This window comes from Trichechus manatus, unplaced genomic scaffold (assembly GCF_000243295.1).
Source record: "Trichechus manatus latirostris isolate Lorelei unplaced genomic scaffold, TriManLat1.0 scaffold00018, whole genome shotgun sequence".
In the NCBI taxonomy this organism is placed as follows: Eukaryota; Metazoa; Chordata; class Mammalia; order Sirenia; family Trichechidae; genus Trichechus; species Trichechus manatus.
In genome coordinates, this window is record NW_004443954.1 from 10,957,309 (window position 1) to 10,979,999 (window position 22,691).

Sequence of the window (22,691 nt, forward strand, 5' to 3'; positions counted from 1 at the left end):
GCTTAGTTTTTCGGATCTTTGTTGTGGAGGGACGGCGTGGTGCTTCTGTCTAGACCGCCATCTTGCCGGAGTCCCCTACCTAATCTTTTGAGTTACTGATGTCAGTTTGATCCCATATAGATAGATCTTAAAAGAGCACAGTGTTCAAAGCGGACATTCTTTACTAGTTAAGCTAAACTACTGTTTGGTTTTAAATTTCAGGGATAGTTTTGGTTTAAGATTTAAAGGTTATCTCAGGGCAACGGTTTTGGGGGTTCATCTAACCTCCATGGTTCCAGAGAGTATGGAGTCCATGAGAATTGAAATTCTGTTCTGCACTCCGCTCCCTACACCCCCACCCCTTAATCAGGATTCTTCTATAGAATCTTTGATCAAAATGTTCAGCGATGGTACCCGGGTTATCATACTCTTTCAACACTGCATTTGCAATTATTCCACGATAATGATGAAATATTACCTGGCACCTAAGATCATTAGAAATAGATTAAAATCAGGACAGCTTAAAAAAAACTAAATTTTTATGTTTATGTGTATGTGAAGTGAGAAAAAGTAACACAGCTTTTACATGAATTGCAAGGATTATCTTGTTTTCACCAACAGGTACATTTTCTGCTAGCTAGTATGATGAGGAAATGGGATGTTCTAGTTAATAAATTCTGATACATGATCTTTTTCCCACATCCATTGCTTTATTTTCTTTTGTTAAAGAAATGCTAATTTTATTATGAAATGTTTCCACCACATTGAAAAATAGAGAAATATAACAGAAACCAATATACACATCACCTGAATAAGGCGATGTGAACAGTTTACCACATTTCCTTCAGTTCACATTTAAAATAACAGCATTACTGAAATATTCACCTACCACACAATGCACCCATTTTAAATGTATCATCAATGGTTTTAGTATATATTCACAGAGTTGTGTAACCATCACCACAATCAATTTTAGAGCATTTTCATCACTGATTCAGGATTTTTTAAAAGGATTAACATTAAAACCAAACAAGCATAATTTATCTTTGTTGGATTATTCAAAACGATCTTGTGGCATCTCACAATCACAGTTAAAAATATCAAGTATCAGTAAACTCTAAATGTTCAGTAGGGTTATTTATCAGTAATTTCCAGGTGGCTAGAAGTTAACTGACAGTTTATATTCTACTTTTCTTATTTCAAATTCTGTATATGTAATTTGTGGTTCATGTTTGCATTTTATACATGATGTGTAAATGACAAATGAAACGTATTTCTTACCTCTGGTGTCCCACAAAATGTTGTTGTGGTATCAGAAATTGCAATTCCTTCTTTACAAAGCCCAAAGTCAGTTAAGACAACATGTCCCTGACGAACACAGGGGCAGAAAGATAAAACAATGCATAGATATAAATCAACAATATTTTTTTATTTTGAAATAATTGTAAACTCACAAGAAATTGCAAAAATAGTACATATAGTCTTGTGTACGCCTCACCCAGTTTTCCCCAGTGATGACGTATCAAACTGGGAAACTGGCACTGGTAAGACACTGTTTCCTACACTTCTAACCTCATTTGGTTTTCACTATGTTTTACGTGCACGCATTTATGTGTGTGTAAGTTCTAAGTAATTTTATCCCAACTATCGATTCTTGTAACCACCACCACGAAGGAGCTCCGGCATGCCAGCCCTTTATCCTTGCACTCCTCATCCTCCTTGGTCCCTGTGCCCTGGTGGCCACTAGTCTGTTCTCCAGCTCTACAGTTCTGTCATTTCAAGAAGTTATATAAATGGAATTGCGCAGTATGTAAGCTTTCGAGACTGACTTTTTCCACTAAGCATAACAACAACAAAAATTGAGAATGAGTAGATTTTTAAAAGATAATACTTACTACTGAATCCAAAAGAATATTTTCTGGTTTCAAGTCTCTATAAAGTGAAAGGGAAGAAAAGTAAAACTGAATATTAGCTGACATAAAATACTAAAAAGAATTTTATGAGTAATATTTTGAGCTTTACCTGTACACTATTTTGATGGAGTGCAAATAACCTAATGCGCTGGCAATTTCAGCAGCGTAAAACCTAGCCCTGTGTTCAGGAAAGGACCGTTCTCTTTGTAAGTGAAAAAACAGCTGTAAGATGGAAGAAAATGAATGTTAAGATTCATAAAATGAAACAAATACATCCTGTAAATATGGAAACAAGAACTGTTACTACTTTGAACGTGAGATAAAAATGCCCCAAAGCACAGATCTGACTCTCCCGTGTCTCTGTACCTCCCACCTGGCAATCCTCTCTTCAGTCAAGCATCTTTGTCTGTCTCTTGCTAGCTTCACCGTCTCCCACTTCCTTCTCAAGCCTCAGTTTGAGGGTAACCTCCCCACTCCAGGCAGCAGCTCCAGCAAAGATGATCAGTGATGACCAACCATCTTGATCCGCCATGTAATTACCTCACTGGGCATTTTCAGACTGTTCTTTCATTAAAAACGAACCATTCAGAGTTGAAAACTTGTGGGTGGCGCACCAAATTTAACCTACATAATTTATGGTACCTGAGCCAAATGCAGTTTTTATAAAAATCTGAATTAGTTGGTAACATGTAAAAACTGGGGACTAAAAAAATATATATTACTCATCATTTTTTTCTGCAGGAAAAAGAGAACAAAATAAAAGGAAGTTCTGTAGCATTAGGCCTAAATTCCAATGCGGTAGCAACTGGCTGGAGCTGATTTCTTTTTAAAATAAATCCTGGCTGTGTTTAAGGCAGAACTTCTCTAAGTCTTCAATATGCTGAAACATTATGAATTACCAAGAAAGGGATCACACGGAGATTTTCTAAACTCATTTCACCCAGAATCCTTAATAAGAGGAACACCTCATTTGACTCGTATTAATAGTTCACTCATTTCAGAAAAGGAAAGGCTGGAGTAATATTTATGTACAACTGCTGAAACAAAATTATCTGAATTATAAATCATGCTTTATTCTAATGTTGCAGTGTACCATTCTTGATTTATAGCTTAGTGACCAAACTACGCGTGAAGTCTGTAGCTTCCTACCCAAGTTCTTTCATAAACCTTCTCAACTGTACCATAACCTGCTTAAGAAAAGAGCCCGGGTTACACTTCTCTGCATCTTGCATGTGCTTAGCCAGTACCTTGAATGCTCAAAAAATATCTGTTGATGATGGACGGTCCATCTAGAACTTATAAGAAGAAATTCAGCTTTATGTTAAATTTCCTAAAGATTATCAATATTAGAAAACTAATTATAAAACTCACCTCCCCTCCATTAATAAAATCCAGGACGAAGTAAAGCTTTTCAGTTGTCTGGAAAGAATAATGTAATCCAACTAAAAATGGATGTTTCACATTTTTCAAGAGCACATTCCGTTCAGCCATAATATGTTTTTGCTAGAAAAAAAGGTAAAGGATCAACTTGTATTATACATTAGAAAACAATTCTGTTAATTCAGAAAACGGGCTTAGGAAAAACAATAGCTATCTTATTTTACCTCTTTTCTGTTGAGAACAACTTTTTTCTGTAACACTTTGACAGCATAAAATTTTCCATCCAGTTTTCGTTTTGCAAGAAGAACCTGTTAAAGATGGTGCATACTATTAGACATCTCAATATTTTGGATAGAAATAATTCACTTGTGAATATATTAACACTTTTAAAATTTTATAAAAAGAAAGTTCACCTTTTTGCTTTGAAAACTGAAAAGCAACTACTAAATTTATTTCTATAATTTCACTTTTCCCTAGCTATTTTAATAAAACAAAAGAGTGCTGATCATTTGAATAGCCAGGCACCATTTCTTTGTCACTTAATGTATTGGTATTTGAGATTTTACTAAACTGAAGTGACAATATCTACACTGCTTAAGAACTTTGTGTGGGTAGATGTGGGTGTGTTTTGGGGGGTATATGTGTTTGTGTGTGTGTGAGAGAAAGAGATACAGTGAGAAAGACAGCGTTCTGAGTCCTGAGTTCCTTAGAAACTACTGAAGCTATAAACTTCATGGCTTTATAAAAAAAAGAAGCAGCAGTGATTTTTAGGTGATCAAAATGCACCTTTTTAATATTTAGATTTCTCTGACTTCTCTTACAGGTTTCGAATTCAGAAGAGTTCAGGGACAGAAGCAGGTTTCTATAATGGGCTGGGTTGCATGTAGACACTTTTAAGAAAATGAAGAAAGCCAGAAGACATTGCAAATATAAGAAACAACCTCACTAAAGTTGGAGGGGGAAAAGGTGCTCACCTATATACATCTGGAAATGAGCGAAGTCTATAAGACTAAAGGCAAAAGAACTGTACGTAAGCACATATTCTGGTTGATAAAGTTGTTTCCCACATGGGTATGGATTTACAATTGTGGTACTGCCAAAAAACTGGCATAGCAATGCTTACGGAAATACCTCGTGGGGGTAGGAAACGGCAAACAAACATAGAAGGCACGTGTTATTTGCATAAAAGTACGGTAAATGGATGGCGAATAGTGGGAGCCAGGTTTCTCACTGTTGGAGCAGAAGTTCACAGGTAAGCAAGGGAAGGAGGCTAGCATGATCCATGTGGTAAGAATTCATGTTTAGTTTATTACAGATACGGATGATTACACAAGGAAATATTTACAGATATATGCATATACTTGGGTTGGAGTAGACACATATATTTATTCTGTCAGCTGAGAGGGCCTAGAATAAATGACAACCCAGTAGCAACAAGCACACTTAACACCCAGATGTTTGTTTCCAATACTATTCTACAATAAAAGGAACCAGGGCTTCTTAGAGAAATGGCTGATTCTAGAATCGAGGCAGGAAATACACAAGATGAGCCGGAGCGCCTTGTAGTGCCAGAAAGGAAGGAAGTGGTTCAAAAACAAAAAACTCACAACGATGAGGGTATGTCAAAATGACACGGTAGTCAAGTGAAAGAGTACCCAATGGCCAAAGATAGAACAAAATGAGCAACAAAATAAGCAGCACTGAATTATAACCCAAACTATAAAATATGAGTTTACACTGAAATAAATAAATAATTGAATAAATAAATGGGGGAGAAGAGACAAGTCTCCCATGCAGAAGAATTCCAAATAAATTATGTAGATACTCAGCCCTCAATAAGGAGACTTTAACTACCCACTCATTAAGTGTGGGCTGGCATAGTACCTTCCTTCCAATAAGTACAGTACGGAAAGGAGGGGAACAAAGCGTAACTTTGCAGTGGAGAAACTTAACACTAGTCAGTCAGGTAGTCAAGGTCAACATCAACAATCATAAATCATGGAGACAGTATGTACCCTTGATAAGATGTAATGAAAATGGCACCTTACACCTAGGTTTTCTTCCTCCCTCAAACCCATAAACTAATCATGAGAAAAACATCAGGTAAATTTCATAGAGGGGCAACCTCCAGTATGCCCGGCCAGTACTCCTCAAATCTGTCAAGGTCGTCAAAAACAAGGAAAGTCTACAAAAGAGTCAATAAAATGACAACTAGCATTAAAAAACAAACAAAAACAAGGAAAGCCTGATAAACTGTCACAGCCTAGGGAGGCAAGACAACTAAATGTAATGTGGTATTCTGGATGGGATCCTTGAATAGAAAAAGGGAATTAGGTAAACACTAAAGAAATCTGAATAAACTATGGACTTTAGTCAATAATGTATCAATATTGGTTCAATAACTGGAATAAATATGCCATTCTAATGTAAGATATTAATGATGGGGGAACATTGTGGGGAGTGGGGAGAGTTGGGAATTTTCTGTACTATCTGCTCAATTTTTCTGTACATCCAGAACTGCTCTGTACTAAATCTGAACTGTCCTAAAAAAAAAGTTTATCAAGAAAAAAAGTTTGTAATTCATAAAAATGGAGTTAAAAAATCTTCAAGGTGAAAACAGCCTGTTCTTAACTGATGGAATTTTTCTCATTTCCCACTCTTTTCTTCTCTACAGCTTTTAACTTTGTTGAACATTCCTTCCTTCTTAAATTTTTCTTTTTCTTGGCAGCCACGTGACTTTTCCTTCTCTAATATTTTAACTGGTTCATCTTCAATTACAATTCTGAGAAAATAACTCACACAATGTGGCGATTAAGAGGTATTGTTTCCCGTCAGGTAGCCACTTTTTTTTATGAAGCTTTGTAGATTTGGAGAACAGATAGGAAGGTTAAGAATCAAATGGATAAATGAAAGGTGGAAGCAGGAACACAGGCCACCTGCTGGAGAAGGATTTAGAATAAATGTAGTCATGTTTAGTTTATCACATACATTTTTGTGTTTTCCAAACAGATCATGAATTTGCACTTCAATGTTTGTCTTTCTGTATTTTGTAGTATTCTGTTTTCCTTTATATTTGTTTTATTGCACTTTAATGGTGTCTAACCATTTTGAAAGATTTTTAGAAGTAATTTTATTTTTGTTGTTGAGAATACACACAACAGAACATACCCCAATTCAAGAGTTTCTCTGTATACAATTCAGTAATGCTGATTACATTCTTTGAGTTGTGCAACCATCTTCATCCCTTTTCGGAGATATTCCTCCTCCATTAACATAAACTCACTGCCCCCTAAGTTTCCTATCTAATCTTTTGAGTTGCAGTTGTCAGTTTGATCCCATATAGATAGATCTTAAAAGAGCATAATGCTGAAGACAGACACTTTTTACTAGTTACACTATTGTTTGGTTTTAAGGAGACTTAAGAGGCTATTTCTGGTTTGAGGTTTAAAGATTGTATCAGGGCATTAGTTTCAAGGATTCATCCATCCTCCATGGCTCCAGAAAGTCTGGAGTCCATAAGAATTTGAAATTCTGTTCTGCATTTTACCCCTTTTGATCAGGATTCTTCTATAGAATCTTTGAACAAAATGTTCACTAATGGTAGCTGGGCACCATCCAGTTCTGGTCTCGTGGAAAAGGGGGCAGTTGTTCATGGAGGCAATTAGCCACACATTCCATCCCTCCTCTTATTGCTGACTCTCCTTCTTGCTCTGTTGTTCGAGGCAAATAGAGACCAATTACTGTATCTTGGATGGCCGCTTACAAGATTTTAAGATCCCAGGCACTACGCAATGAAGTAGGAGATAAAACAGAAGCACTAAATACCATAATAGGCCAATTAACTGGAATGTCCCATGAAACCATGACCTTAAACTTCCAAATCAAGAAACCAAATCCCATAAGGTATTTGGTTGTACATAAGCGGCCTCAGCAGCTGCTCTATTTTTTGTTTTTTGTCATTGTTGTAAATATATCTATCACACAACTCCTGCCAATTCAACTTTTTACAGGTGTACAACTTATTGACATTAATCGGCCGTGTAACCCTACCCTTAATCAATGCGACTTTACCATCACTGTAAACCAAAACTCAGTACTCCATAAGCAATAACCCCCTCTTTCCCACTCCCTCCTGTCCCTGGTAACCACTAATAAACTTTCGTCTCTATATATTTGCCTGTTCTTGTCTTTTTGTATAAATAAGGTCAGACAATATTTCTCCTTTTGTGTTTATTTCCCTCAGCATAATATCTTCAAGCTCCATCCATACTGCAGCATGTATCAAGACTTCATTTCTCTTATTGACTGACTAGTATTCCATTGTATGTATATACCACATTTTGTTTATTTATGTGCTGATGAGCATTCAGGCTGTTTCAACCTTTTAGCTGTTGTGAATAGTGCTACAATATTGTGAACATTGGTGTACAATTCTCTGAGTCTCTGATTTCAAGTCTTGTGGGTACAGACCTAGGAGTGGAATTGCTGGGTCGTATGGTAGTTCTATTTTTAGTTTTTTGAGGAACCGTCACACTATCTTTCACAATGGCTGTACCATTCTGCATTCCTACCAGCAAGTATAAGGGTTCCAATTTCCCCACATCCTCACCAACATTTGTTACTTTTCTGTTTTTTTTTTTTTATCTTAGCCATCCTAGTGGGAGTAAAATGGTACCTCATTACAGTCTGGATTTGCATCTCTCTGATAGCTAATGACGCTGAACATCTTCATGTGTTTGGTGGCCACTGGAATGTCCTCTTTGGTAAAATGTCTATTCAAGTCCTTTACCCATTTTATGATTTGGATATTTGTCTTTTTACTGCTAAGTTGTCAAAATTATATATATATTTATATATATTTATTATTATTACTTTGGTTATTAGAGTCTTATTGGATATATGGTTTCCGAAGATAATTCTCCCAGTTGGTAGTTTGTCTTTTCATTTTTCTGGTAAGGTCTTTCGATGAACAAAACTTTAAAATTTTTATGAGGTCTCATTTATTCATTTTGTCTTTTGGTGTTTGTGCTTTTGTTACTATATTAAATAATCTGTTATTTAAAGCTAGGCCCAACAGCACCGCACTTGCATTTTCTTCTAAGAATTTTATGGTTTTAGTTTGCACTAAAGTCTTTAATCCATTTTGAATTTGTTTTTGTGTATCGTGTGAAGCATAAATCCTGTTTCACTTTTCTGCATGTGGAAATCCAATTTTCCCAACACCATTCATCAAATGGACTTAGCACCCTAGTCAAAAATCAGCCAACCGTAAATGTGTAGGTTTATTTCTGGACTCTCAATTCTATTCCATTTTTCTGTGTCTATTGTTATACCAGTACTAGGCTGTTTTGATTACCGTAGCTGTACAGTATGTTTTAAAATCAGGAAGTGTGTCCCCCTGCTTTGTTCTTCTCTTTCAACATTGCTTTAGCTATTTGGGGCCTCTTGCCATTCCATATAAAGTTGAGGACTGGTTTTTCCACTTCTGTAAAGAAGGCTGTTGGAATTTTGTTCAGGACTGCACTGAATCTATAGATGGCTTTGGGTAGTACTGACATCTTAACAATATTAAGTTTCCCAATCCATTAACATGGAACATCTATTAATTTATTTAAGGCTTCTTTAATCTCAGCAGTGTATTATAATTTTTATTGTATAAGCCTTTCACATCCCGGTTAAATTTATTCCTAGGTATTTTATACTCTTAGGTGCTACTGTAAATGGAATCGTTTCCAATATATATTTGAATGAATAAACACACATTGGTTTATGACTATAGTTTCTAGTCTCTAGGGACATTAGAAAACAAACTACCCGTTGCCATGGAGTTGATTCTGACTCATAATGACCCTATACAGAAAACAAACTAGATATAGTGAAATCTATGTACTATGGATATAGCAAAATATAATTAAGCACATACATATTCATTTTTATTACAGGCTGAAGTATAATGCAAAACAACACTTAAATATATTTGATGATTCTGATAACCCCATCTGTGAAGCTTTTCCTGATAACTCTGGCCTTAAGTGATTCTTGCTCCTTGTCAAATTATGTAATTCATTTGACACTCACTGTATGAAAATTAACAGGGTCTTTAAACACTCCTTTCCTTCCAGCTGTGTAAATCAGCCTCAGCTGAAATAGCATCTCTTCAAAGAAGTCATACTTGACCAACCTATCTAAGTAAGGACTTCTCCCACTATTATCCTCTGTCTTCATTTCCTTCGCAGCCCCATTACTACCTGTAATTATTTAACTGTATATATGCGTGTGTGTGTATTTTAGAGAAAATAAAACACAACAAAATATATGCCAATTCAACAATTTTCTACATGCATAATTTAGTGACGTTGATTACATTCTTCAAATTGTGTAATGACTTGAGGAAATTATTTCACCACCATTAACATAAACTCAATGCCCCCTAAGCAGAAAGTACCCCTTCCACCCTCTCTCCCACCCCTGGTAACCACTAATAATTTTTGGTTGCTATATATTTGAGCCCCAGTGGCACAGTGGTTAAAACAATCTACTGCTAACCTAAAGGTTGGCGGTTTGAAACCATCAGGCGCTCCACGGGAGATAGATTTGGCAGTCTGCTTCCGTAGAGATTTACAGCTTTGGAAACTATGGGATCGCTATGAGTCGGAAAGGACTCGACAGCAGTGGGTTTTATATATTTGCTTATTTCATATAAGTGAGATCATACAATATTTGTCCTTTTGAGACTGACTTATTTTGCTCAGCATAATGATTTCAAGGTCCAGTCACGTGGCATGCATCAGGACTTCATTTCTCTTTTCACTGTATATTTTTAATTGACTACTTCCCCCACTAGACTGTAAGCACCACGAAGGCAGTAACCATGCCAGTTTTGCACAACACTATCTACTCAGGGACTAATAAGATGCTTTCCATACAGCAGGTACTCAATAAATACTTCCTGAATGAATGAACTTCTAGAATTTGAGCAGATGTCTTATCGCCTTAATTATTCTGTTAATACCTTGTGGGTAGGGAAAGTATCTTAACTCTATACTCTGCATATGTGGCCTCACATATATAAAGCATGCATTCCATAAGTACTTGTTTACTGAATGGGAAAATAAAAACACTCTTACCTTGCCAAAGCTGCCTTTTCCAATAACTTTTAAGAAATCAAAGTCTGTTGGTTTGGCACTGAAATAAATTAACAATGACAAAAATTAGCTTCATAGAAATTAGAAAGATGTTAACTTAAATATTTCTTAGTACCTCTATTTATTATTAATATTTCATTGAGTTTTTGGTGAAAGTTTACACAGCAAATTAGGTTCCCATTTAACAATTTCTACACATATTGTTCCATGACATTGGTTACACTTTCCACAGTGTGTCAACATTCTCATTATTTCCATTAATTTTGCTTCTCCAAACCCCGACCTTCTCATCTTTGCTCCAGGGTAAATGTCGACCATTTCATTTCAAATAGATGATTGTTGCTGTTGTAGTTTAAAATAAAGAAGAATCACAGTACTCACAGGTAATATTGTTTATTTTATGAGCCAATCTGTTATTGAGTTGAAAGGTGGCTAAGGGAGCAGATTTAGTTCCAAGTTTAAAGGGTATCTCAGGGTGGTAGTCTTAGGGGTTCCCCAGGTGTCTGCTGGTCCAGTAAGTCTGGCCTTTTTTTAAGATTTTGAGTTTTGTTCTACAATTTTCTCCCATTCTATCTGACACCATCTATTGTGGTCCCAGTCGTAATGGTTGGCAGTGGTAGCCGGGCACCATCTAGTCTTGTGGTCTCTGGATAGGTGAGGCTGTGGTTCATGTTGGCAATCAGTCCTGTAGGCTGGTTTTTTCTTTAAGTCTTTGGTTTCCTTCTTTCTCTTTTGCTCCAGATGTAGAGACCAATAGTTTTATCTTAGATGGCCATTCACAAGCTTTTAAGATCCCAGATGCTACTTATAAAACTAGGCTGTAGAACATAAACTTTATAGTACATCACTGGGATAAGAAAATGTTGAATATAAAACACTTCAGCATGATGACTCTATTTTTCCCACTGGTAGTGTCTCATCTTTAATATAAAACAGGTAAAAAAGAGTAGTAATCACATATATTTTCTGATTAGATAAAACGTTTAACTTTATTATTTAAGCCTCCATAAATTCTACTTAAGAGTGACTTAAAAGAATATATATATATGTGTGTGTATACACATACTTGTGTGTATACATATGTGTACACACACACACACACACACACACACACACACACAATGGAGCCCTGGTGGCACAGTGGTTAAGAGCTTAGGCTGCTAACCAAAAAGGTCGGCATCTTGAATCCACCAGCCGCTCCTTGGAAATCCTATGGGACAGTTCTACTCTGTCCTATAGGGTCGCTAAGAGTCAGAATCGACTTGATGGCAACAGGTTAGAGTAAGGTTATACATACACATATACATATATATATATATATATATATATATGTATATATATATGAACTTCGTCTCACGTACTTTGGACATGTTCTCAGGAGACACCAGTCCCTGGAGAAGGACATCATGTTTGGTAAAGTAGACAGTCAGTGAAAAAGAGGAAGACCCTCAATGAGATAATGGATTGACAAAGTGGCTACAACAACTGGCTCAAGCATAACAAAGATTGTGAGGATGGAGCAGGACAGGACGGTATTTCGTTCTATTGCACATAGGGTTGCTGTGAGTCAGAACTGACTCGAGGGCACCTAACAACAACAACGTATTTATGTACATATATTTTAAACATAATGTCATTTCTATCTACATTATGTTAAAAAAATTTCTATCTAGGCAGCTGGGTGGTGCAAATGGTTAAGCACCATACTACTAGCTGAAAGTCTGCAACACCCAGAGTAGTTCAAACTTACTCAGAGGCGCCTCAAAAGACCCAACCAGAGGTGCCTAGGAAGAAAGGCCTGGCGATCTGCTTCTGAAGGGTCAGCGTCTTGAAAACCCTATGGAGCAGTTCTACTCTGCATACATGAGGTTGCCATGAGTCGGAATCAACTGACGGCACTAATAACAACAGTTTTTATCTAACCAATTTGATTCACTGTGACTTCACCAGTATTATTATAGAGGAAATTGACTAACTATGTAAATTAGCGATACATTCCAAGGACTACCTAAAACCAGTTGTCATCAAGCTGATTCCAACTCATATCAACCCCATGTATATGACAGTAGAACTGTACTCTCATATACATGGGGTTTTCAGTGGCTGATTTTTCAGAAGTAGATTAGCAGGTCTTTCTTCCAAGAGGCCTCTGGGTGGACTCAACCACCAACCTTTCAGTTAGCAGGTTTGCACCACCCAGGGACTCCCAAGAACTACCCAGTATCTGAAAATTATTTTGAAAAGGAAGTTACTAGCTAGAACATCTAGTAAAAGTTGCTAAGAAAAATTTCTGGTGGAGAAAAAGTCATCACTGTGCTTTGCATATATCGTACTTTTTTTTTTCACAAATGATGCACCTACGTAAATAATGCACCCACACATATAATGTGCACAGCGCACCTACGAAAATAATGCATGAGGGGGGTGCACAGTTGGCAAAAAATGTATTAACACGTGCATTATTTGTGTAAAATACAGTACATTACCTATCATATATTAAAGACAAAACACCTGGCTGCTTATTCCCATGGATGGTAATGTAGGAAAAGCCAGAAGTAGAAAAGTCAGAAGGAATACTAAGATTGTCCTTTTATTTTTATCAACCTATTAGGTAAAAACAGCATAGGCTGTATGTAGTCAAAGGTGCACAGAAGCAGAGGTTGAGCTTAAGCAGCCAGGAGAACTGTTTCCTTCAATATGATCTACATTCCTAACTTGTACTAGGAAGTGGGAAATGATTACACTTAGATTTGCAATTTCCTTCAATTCACATATTGAAAGAAATAGTCGATTCAAACATGAGAGTAATACCAGGGCGAGCTAAAGATTAGTGAGATAAACACATAACTAAACTTACATATTTTTCTTCTTCAGAAACTCACTCTTTGGACTATTTTATTCTTTAATGATATGCTGAGATACTGAAATAGCTTTTTTTTTTTTTTTAAACACACGTAACAGTGAAAAAGCATGAAGTCTCTCCAACAGCGTATACAGGCTACCTGAGGCCCTACTCTAGGCCCCGTTACCATTGGGGATAACCCTAAATGAAAGCAAACGTCTGTGCCTGTGCGGCTGGACCAACTCAATGCTATAAATGACAGAAAAGAAAGCTCAAAACCAAACTTCCCCTGCCAGTTACCATCCCATTTCTTTGCTCTCCTTTGCAGTAAAACTCCTCAATTAAGTTGTCTAAACTCACCGTCCATACCTGCTGTCCTCTTCTTTAGTTCTCTCTTGAACCCTTTCCTGTCAGGCTCTTGTACTCACTACATCACTGAAACTGCTCACAGAGGTCACCGATGACCTCTACATTATTAAATCCAGTGCTCAAGTCTCAATCCTTATCCTACTTGACCTACTGCAACCTTACCAGAGTTGATTACACACTCCTCCTTAAAACACTTCCTTTCTGACTTCAGGACACCACACTCCTAGTTTTTCTCCTCTCTTACTGACGACTCTCTCTCAGTCTCCTTCACTGGTCCCTCCCTGACCTTGTAATGTTGAAGTGTCCCTGAAGTGCCCCAGGCCCCAGTCCTCGGACCACTTCTCCTGTCTGCCTATACTCATTCTTGAAGCAGACAAAAAGGCCGATGGAAGCATGGTGTCCTGTGATAAAAGACAGAATATTTTAGAATTAATCTAACATGGCTGTCAGGACAATTACAAGTCAGGAATAGCAATACTATGCTCTTCCTCCAACCCACTGTCACCATCACTAATCAGCTGGGGCACTGCTTCAAACTGAGCCAACAAGTAGCCTTGGAGTCCTTCCTTGGAATTAGCTGCTGGAGCTGACAAGATGAAATGTACATTTGCCACTGCTGGTCTTCAGCACTTCTCAAACTGTGTTCCTCAAAATATTAAAGAAAAAGAAATTTCCACTGTGGTCAAATAACTATGGGAATATGGGAGAGACTGGTTAAACGAAGTCTGATAGCCTTTAATATGCTAATGTCCATCACGACTCCTCGGAACAAACCGGCTAAGAACTACGCTGCACCAGCAACACTGAGCACCAGGAGAATATTAATCCGGCTGCACGGATGCTTTCTTCACAGAGCACCTCACAGGACTAACGGTCCTTTGGGAAATACGGTCTGCTAACTTTTATACACACACACAACCCGAGAAAAGTGACAATAGCAAAAACACCAGAACCCAATTAACAACTTGCAGATTAAAAACTCCACAGGGCCCTACTCAAGCAATGCAAATCTAGAGGACTAGATCAGCCAAGCATAGACAGTACTATATTCACCCTAACTGCAGTTACATTTCTTAGGCTCCTAGTTAAATTGGTACAATTATGTAAATCAGCACACCCACAAAAAATATCTTCCTAACATTTAGTCAAAGGATTGTTTCAGACTAATTATACTTACTGAGGATTTCCAGTCGGTCCTAGGTTGATTTTCTGTGAGGTAGAGTGTAGCTGTTTGGATGGAAAAAAAAAAAAAAAACAATAACATTCTTATTGGAGCTTCAAAGATTATCAGTCAATGAATGTTTCTGAAATAAAGTATATTATATGTAACTGTCCATAGATACTGGGTGTATTGCTATGTTAAAGAAGCCTAAAGTCCTAACTCTTAATGAGCTTAGTCTTATTTGGAAACAATCAATATTGTTTATAATCAATATAAACACAATAATTTTATTATCATAAATTTCTACAGCAGTTTTAAGGAATAAGGTAAGCAAGAAATCAAGCTCAAAGTTGGCAAATGAATAAAGTTAATTGTGGACAGTTCCTTGGAAGAGGTGGGTATTGAAACCACAATTAAGAGCAATCATGTTTACATTTTAAAAGCTAGCTGGAAAACTATTTTTCAAATTTTCTAGTAACAGCTCATTAAAGATAGAAGATGAAGATTGCAAATGACAGATTTTCAGCTTTAATTTGATGGTTGCTGCTAGTTACCATCAAATAGATTCTGACTCACTGTGACCCCATTTTGGAAGGAGATCACCAGGCCTATCTTCTGAGCACCTCTGGGTGGGTTCAAAGCATCAATCTTTCAGCTAGTAGCCAAGTACTTAACTGTTTGCACCATCCTGGAACTACAATTTGATGGCAGGTGAACTGATATCAGTATGGATTACACCTCAATACAAAGAAAACAAAAATCCTCACAACTGGACCAATAAGCAATATCATGATAGAAGGAGAAAATAACGAAGTTGTTGAGGATTTTGTTTTGCTTGGATCTACAAGCAACATCCACGGAAGCAGCAGTCAAGAAAACAAACAACGTACTGCACTGGGCAAATCTGCTGCAAAAGACCTCTTTCAAGTGTTGAAAACCAAAGACGTCACTTTGAAGATTAAGCTGTGCCTGACACAAGCCACAGTATTTTCGATCGTCTCATATGCATACAAAAGCTGGACAATGAATAAGAAAGACCAAAGAAGAACTGATGTCTTTGAATTATGGTGCTGGCGAAGAATACTGAATATACCATGGACTGCCAGAAGAACGAACAAGTCTATCTTGGAAGAAGTATAGCCAGAGTGCTCCGTGGAAGCGAGGATGGCGAGACTTCGTCTCACATACTTTGGACAAGTTATGAGGAGGAACGAGTCTCTGGAGAAGGGCATCATGCTTGCTAAGGTAGAGGGTCAGCAAAAAAGAGGAGGACCCTCAAGGAGATGGACTGACAAAGCGGCTGCAACAATGGGCTCAAACATAGCAATGATTGTAAGGACGGCACAGGACTGGGCAGTGTTTTGTTCTGTTGTGCACAGGGTCACTGTAAGTCGGAACTGACTTGACAGCACCTAACAACAAACTTATTTCTAAAGCAAAAGCAAGAGTGTTTTTCATTCTAATTGCAGCATTATATGCTGGTTGGCAGATTTTAGATAGGCTTTTTTCTTTGCAACAGTTAATACTGTAAATACAATCCCTAGTATTAATTTAGAAGAAAATCTTTACTCACCTAGAATGCCATAAAGGAATTTAATTAATAAAAGATTCTAGCTCATTAATAATTAGCTAGAAGTTTAACTCACAATCCTAGAAGATCAATCTAGTGATCCTGTCAGAGTGTACTTTTTATAAAAACCAAATATAAATACATTCCACCTCACGTTAATTCACTCTGAAATTCTTTACCCATTCAAAGAACTGAATCAGTTAGAGATGTCTCAAATATATATACTTTTCCTATAGCCCTATATACTTACATTTTATATAAGCTATATATAAAAGCTTTAAAAATTTCTCCTGAAGTCTATCATAACCAAGAAAATTTTATGTAAGCAGTTTCTTATTGGAGACATATGGAAACATATATTTCTACTTAAATTCACTGAAATGTACAGACAATCTTTAGAATACAAGCTATTTTTAACAATAAAGGGCAAATAGTCTCATCTTTCAAAAGTTCTGAAGTGTAGTGAGTTTCCTATTACGGTTTTTAGTCACAAATTAAATTTATTTCTATCTGATATAAATACAAATCTTCACGTAATAATTTTCAATCCCAGAACCACAGTGAACCATAAGTCTAGCACAAGACAGAAAAATCTATTCAAACTCTGGTTCATTAAATGAGATTTGCTCTGTCGTGGCATAATTTCAACATACGAGTAGTCTTTTATGTTTAAATATCATAGTGTTCCACACAATCTGACAACGTAATTCAAACTAAGTTGTAATTTCAACACACTTATTCTTTTAATAAGTGTGCAGAGAACCGAATTAATTCTCCATTCATTGAATTTTTCTTATATAGATGAGAGAGGAGAATTATAAAAGCATGGATTAAACAGCAAGGGCAGCTTGCCCCTTGAATTATGTTAATATGTAATGTGGTTTTTATTATTTTTGGCAATGCTTTTCCCAATGGTGCACATTTTAGAAATAATAATGTCACTGGGATGCATCATTAGACAATTTTTCACTGTATCTACTATTTTTAAAGATTGCATCTATTCAGTAAACTGAGGGTAAGGAACAATACAATGAACACTAATGAAGATCATAAGTTTCTTGACTTCTCTTGGCCTCTATTTGTTTCGATAAACGAGGGGGTAGGTCCAGACACCCGGTAAGATATTTTCCAGCTCTGAATTTCATTTCATTACCCACTTAAAAATACTTAATAAATAGTTACAAATATAAAATTAAGTATGGTTCTTTCTGTTTTTTGAAAAAATTCTTTTCGTCAGTATTTTAAAACTGCAAGAGATCCTAGTCTACGATCCAGATTTTATGGATGAGGTGGAAAAAAAGAAACAAAACTCAGATCTAAAGCAAAAAAGGGGCAGAACAGAAGCCAGAACCAGAATCTCTCAGGTTGGTTCCTTCCTTAAAACCAGCTAGCTGTCTCCAATAGCGAGGCAAGACATTTTTTAAATGACCTACAACTACTTACTCGCACATGATTAGCAAGCAAAACATGGAAAATCATGGTTATATGATTATATTCATTATTTGTTAAAATATTCTTAAATAGTTTAATCTGTTTCGATTTAAAAAGCATATACTTATGGTCGGAAAATATTAGGAAGAATTTTTTTAAAATCCCTAATATTACCAACAAATGAATTTGCAAATATTTTACAGCAATTCCATAGATTCTTTGCATATCTTTTAAAAATTCACTGTAATTACACTGTGAATACGCATATAAAATTTTACATACTGATTTCACTTAATAGTATGTCAAAAACTTTAAATATTTTCATCTTCAAAAACACTTCAATAAATGCATACTATGTAGGGACAAACACTATCTGACTGATGAATTTTAAATTGATTCTAATTTTTCATTTTATAAATAATGCTAAAACGAGCATCTGTGTGTTTCTCCACGTGAAGAATTATTTCCTTTGCATCAATTCCTAAGGGATTCGTGAGACGTACCTTGTGTCTCACCCTTATCAACCCTTCGGTATTTTATTTCCTATCCATTTTTGCTAATTTGGGAGAGAAAAAAGAAATCTCACATTTAAAATGTTCATTTTTTGTCAGCATCGAAGTTGAACATTTTCTCATATGTTTACTAAGAGCATTTCTTCACATTCTTTTTTATCTGCTGGGGTCTTAAGTGTTACTCTTTTCAAAAATCTATTTGTATGAGCTTTTTGCAGACTTTATTCCTTCTTATGCCTCATTTGTTACAAATGTTTTCTCAGTTTGTTTCTCTTTTGATGAGCAGATATAAAATGAAAATATCCTTTTATGTTGTCCAAAGAGCAAACACGTCACAGATGCAAAGTTAAATCTGTTCTTTTAACTGAGAATTCTCCTGGGGCATTAGAGAAGGAAATCACTCCTTTACAGTTGCAAAAAACTAATAAAAATCTATTTTCCAAATGAAGATTTTATTTAAAAGAAAGTCCATGCAATATTAAGTAGCTGAAAAATGACAATTATGAATATAATGAGGGTGATTTGCTTCCATTTCTACTCTGGGACATAATACATGTTCCAATTCATAATAATATTTTTAAAAAACAGAACCATGACAAAATTAAAAGATATTATACAGATAGAAATGTACTATATCCCATTATCCCAGCACCTCTGATTTTAATGCTTACACTTAACAATAGTTAAAATCAATTATGAATTATAAAGATATATTTATTTAGCATTTGAATTATAATTTTAATTGCTACAAAATAATCCACTGAGTTAAACTATCATAATCTACCTTTTCCACATTATTTTCTAAGGTAAATGCTGAAAGTATCTTCATAATAAGACACTAGCTTATTACATTTACTTACTTGCTATTAAGGCATCACAATCTACTTTAAAAAATAAGAACATTCTATTATTTATTAGGAACACATACTGATTATGTAGGTATGCCAACAGAAGTAAAAAACACACGTGCATTGATGGCTCTATGTATCAAAACCTGACAATGCAGAAGATGTGTACAATGTTCTAGGTGACTTTTCAACTTTCCTGCTGACCAAAATTCAAAACAATAATTTCAAGTATAGTGATGATAATGAAGACTACATAATGACCAAAAAAATAATATGCAAAGTGAAGAAAGGATATGAAATTAAGATTAGATAATTTTTCAAAACATGTATCTTCAGAGAAGACTGGGAAGAAAACCACTGATGTGTTAACAATTACTAGGTCAGGGGGGTGGTAACATGGGTAATACCTTTCTTTTTACCACTATTTTCACAACTTTCTTTAATTAACATGCATTAACTTTTTATAATAAAAACATACATTCTATAAATTTCACAGGAAATAGTGACCAGTAAGAGGTGTACATATTTATTTTATGTATTCTACAGAATAGAAAATCTACTATGGATAAAATTATTTCATTTTAAGTCAATGTCCTAAAGTTGCTACTAATTTCATCCTTGGAGAATGGTATCTTTTCTGTTAAAAAATACCATCGCTTTTACTACCTTCTGAGTATTTCTTTCATCCTCATCTTCGGACGGATCTGACTGATGTTTTGGACTGTCCATTTGGAGGAATGCTCTGACATCTGGACTAACAATGAAAAATAACTTTGTTAGAACTTCAAAAGCATTTCTAAGCTTTTCTCCCTTATAAAATGAAAACCAAAATAAAAATAACTATATTAGCATTTACACAAAGAAAGCCAAAGAAAACTCATTAATATTCATTATTATAAAAGAAGTAAGCACATTCATAAAAAAGTAAAGCTAGGGAGTCAAACAAACAAATGGGCAAGGGATATGAACAGGCCATTCAAAGAAAAGGAAACCCAAATGGTAAGCAAATTTATGAATACACTTAACTTCTCTAGTAATCAGAGAAATACAAATTGAAATGAAAATGTTATACCCTTTTATGTCCATTAACTGGTAAAAATCAGAGATGGATGATACCAAAAGTTGGCAAGAATAAGAATAAAGAGATACCCTCATGTATTGCTGTTGAGGGTGTAGAAGAGGCAACTCCTCCAGAAAGCAATCTGGCAATAAGTGGCAGCATTGTGTATACATTTGCCCTAGACCCAGAAATTCCATTTCTAGGGATAAACCCTAGGAAAACTTATGTCCAAGTCCAGTGAAGGACATGTATAAGGATGGTCACTGCAGCATTCTCTACAGTAGTGAGCTGGAAGGAAACAGTCATCTATCGCTAGGGGGATGAGTAAGTAAACTATAGTCACTGCCTGTCAGAAAATACCAGTAAGTAGTCCAGAAACAATGAACTGGAGGTACATACAGCAGCATGGATAGATCTTAAAAACAGTTTTGGTGAAAAAACAGAATAAGATCTACAGCACAGTACTCTTTATGTATATATGCTAAATTTTCCAAAATTTATTCTAAAATTTCCGAAGATAAACACATATTCAAGGACATACATCAAACATATTAAAGTGGGTATCTGATAATGAACAAATAAATGGCTATGAAGATCAAAGATGAAGTAAAAAATGGACTAAAATAAAAGAGGGGTCTTGCACGGACTAACGATGATCCTGAGAATGATTCAAACTCTATGCCTGAGGTATCTCTCCCTCCAAGCTGTTCTAAATAATTAAATACAAGTAATATGCATTCATTGTAGGAGACCTGGGAAGATAAATAGGTATTTTTTTAAAAGGGGAGGGGCTAGTGGGAAAGTAAAACGGTGAGGAGGCTATGGAAAACAGTTTGTCAGTTCCTCAAAAAGTCAATTCCATCCCTAGGTACACACCAAAAAAATGAACACAGGTATCCAGACAAATACTTATACATGAATGTTCATAGCAGCACTATTCACCATAGCCAAAAAGTAGAAATAGCCCAAATGTCTATCAATTGACGAATGAAAAAATCAAATGTGGTATGTGTATATGATGGAGAATTATTCAGCCGTAAAAAGGAATGAAGTGCTGATATGTGTTACAACATGCTAAGTGAAAGACAGACGCACATATCACATGATTTCATTTATCTGAAATGTCCAGAATAGGCAAATCTATCAGAAACAGAAGGTAAATTAGTGGTTGACGTGAGATGGGGGAAAGTGGGATTGGGAGATATGGGGTTTCTTTTTGGAGTGATGGAAGTATTCTGGAATTAGATAATGATGATGATTACACAGTACTGTGAATATACCAAAAACCACTGAACTGTACACTTTAAAATGGTTAAAAAGGTGACTTTTATCCCAATAACAAAAATTTTTTAAAAGGGGGGAAGAAGGATCTTCAATTTTACCATATAGATGCAACCGTTACTAACATTTTGGAATATTTTATTTCAGTCTTTTTCTCTGCACAATTAAGATCATGATATATTTAAAATATTTCATCTTGTTGCTTTTCACTTAAAAATTATATCATAATCATTTCCTCATGTCATTAAAAACTCTTTGTAAACAATCACTTTAGATAGTATGATGCTGTGTAATATGGATATATTAAAGTTACTCAGTGATTCCTCCACTTTAGTATATATAGATTTCTTCCAACTTTTCACCATACAACTTTCACTACTATAAATAATGATGCAATTTACATTCTTGTGATTAATACCACAAGTGCATTTATTATTTTCAAGACAGATTTTTAAAAATAAGATTGTTTGGTCTCAAGTATGAGCCATTTAAGGCTGTATACATTATCTGGTTTCAAGTATGAACACATTTTGTTAAGCTGATTTCCAGAGAGGTTGTACCAATTTATACTCGCCTAGCAGTATATGAACATACTGAAGATTCTCTCCAGCCTTGGTTAACAATGTTGTTGTTAGGTACCAATGAGTCAGTTCCGACTCATAGCGACCCTACGTACAATGAAACAAAACACAGCCTGGCCCTGCACCATCCTCACAATTGTTGCAATGTTTGAGCCCATTGTTGCAGCCACTGTGTCAATCTATCTCATTGAGGCTCTTGCTCTTTTTTGCTGACCCTCCACTTTAACAAGCATGATATCCTTCTCCAGGGACTGGTCTCTCCTGACAACATGTCCAAAGTATGTGAGATGAAGTCTTGTCATCCTCGCTTCTAAGGAGCATTCTGGGTGTACTTATCTCAAGACAGATTTGTTAGTTCTTTTGGCAGTCCATGGTATAGACAATATTCTTCGCCAACACCATAATTCAAAGGCATCAATTCTTCTTCAGTCTTCCTTATTCATTGTTCAGCTTTCACATGCATATGAGGCGATTGAAAACACCATGACTTGGGTCAGGGACATCTTAATTCTGAAAGTGACATCTTCGCCTTTTAACACTTTAAAGAGGTCTTTTGCAGCAGATTTGCCCAATGCAATGCATCTTTTGATTTCTTGACTGTTACTTCCATGTTCATTG

At 35.8% G+C, this 22,691-nt stretch overlaps 1 protein-coding gene across 6 annotated transcripts in view; it reads right to left on the reverse strand.

Moving 5' to 3' along the window:
* Positions 1 to 22,691, reverse strand: part of SGK3 (serum/glucocorticoid regulated kinase family member 3) — a 157,604-nt gene that overhangs the window by 22,627 nt on the left and 112,286 nt on the right. For 5 of the 6 annotated variants that reach the window (XR_002823350.1, XM_004372546.2, XM_023727766.1 and 2 more), the window contains exons 6-13: positions 19,818 to 19,905; positions 14,806 to 14,855; positions 10,400 to 10,457; positions 3,497 to 3,580; positions 3,264 to 3,395; positions 2,002 to 2,114; positions 1,875 to 1,911; positions 1,261 to 1,347 (exon numbers count right to left, since the gene is read on the reverse strand). Coding sequence is in view for 5 of the 6 variants with exons in the window: in XM_004372546.2 (XP_004372603.1) it covers positions 1,261 to 1,347; positions 1,875 to 1,911; positions 2,002 to 2,114; positions 3,264 to 3,395; positions 3,497 to 3,580; positions 10,400 to 10,457; positions 14,806 to 14,855; positions 19,818 to 19,905 (649 nt within the window). In the remaining variant the exon portion in view is untranslated. The remainder of the gene's footprint in view (positions 1 to 1,260; positions 1,348 to 1,874; positions 1,912 to 2,001; positions 2,115 to 3,263; positions 3,396 to 3,496; positions 3,581 to 10,399; positions 10,458 to 14,805; positions 14,856 to 19,817; positions 19,906 to 22,691) is intronic. The other variant, XM_023727768.1, reaches the window with a different exon arrangement.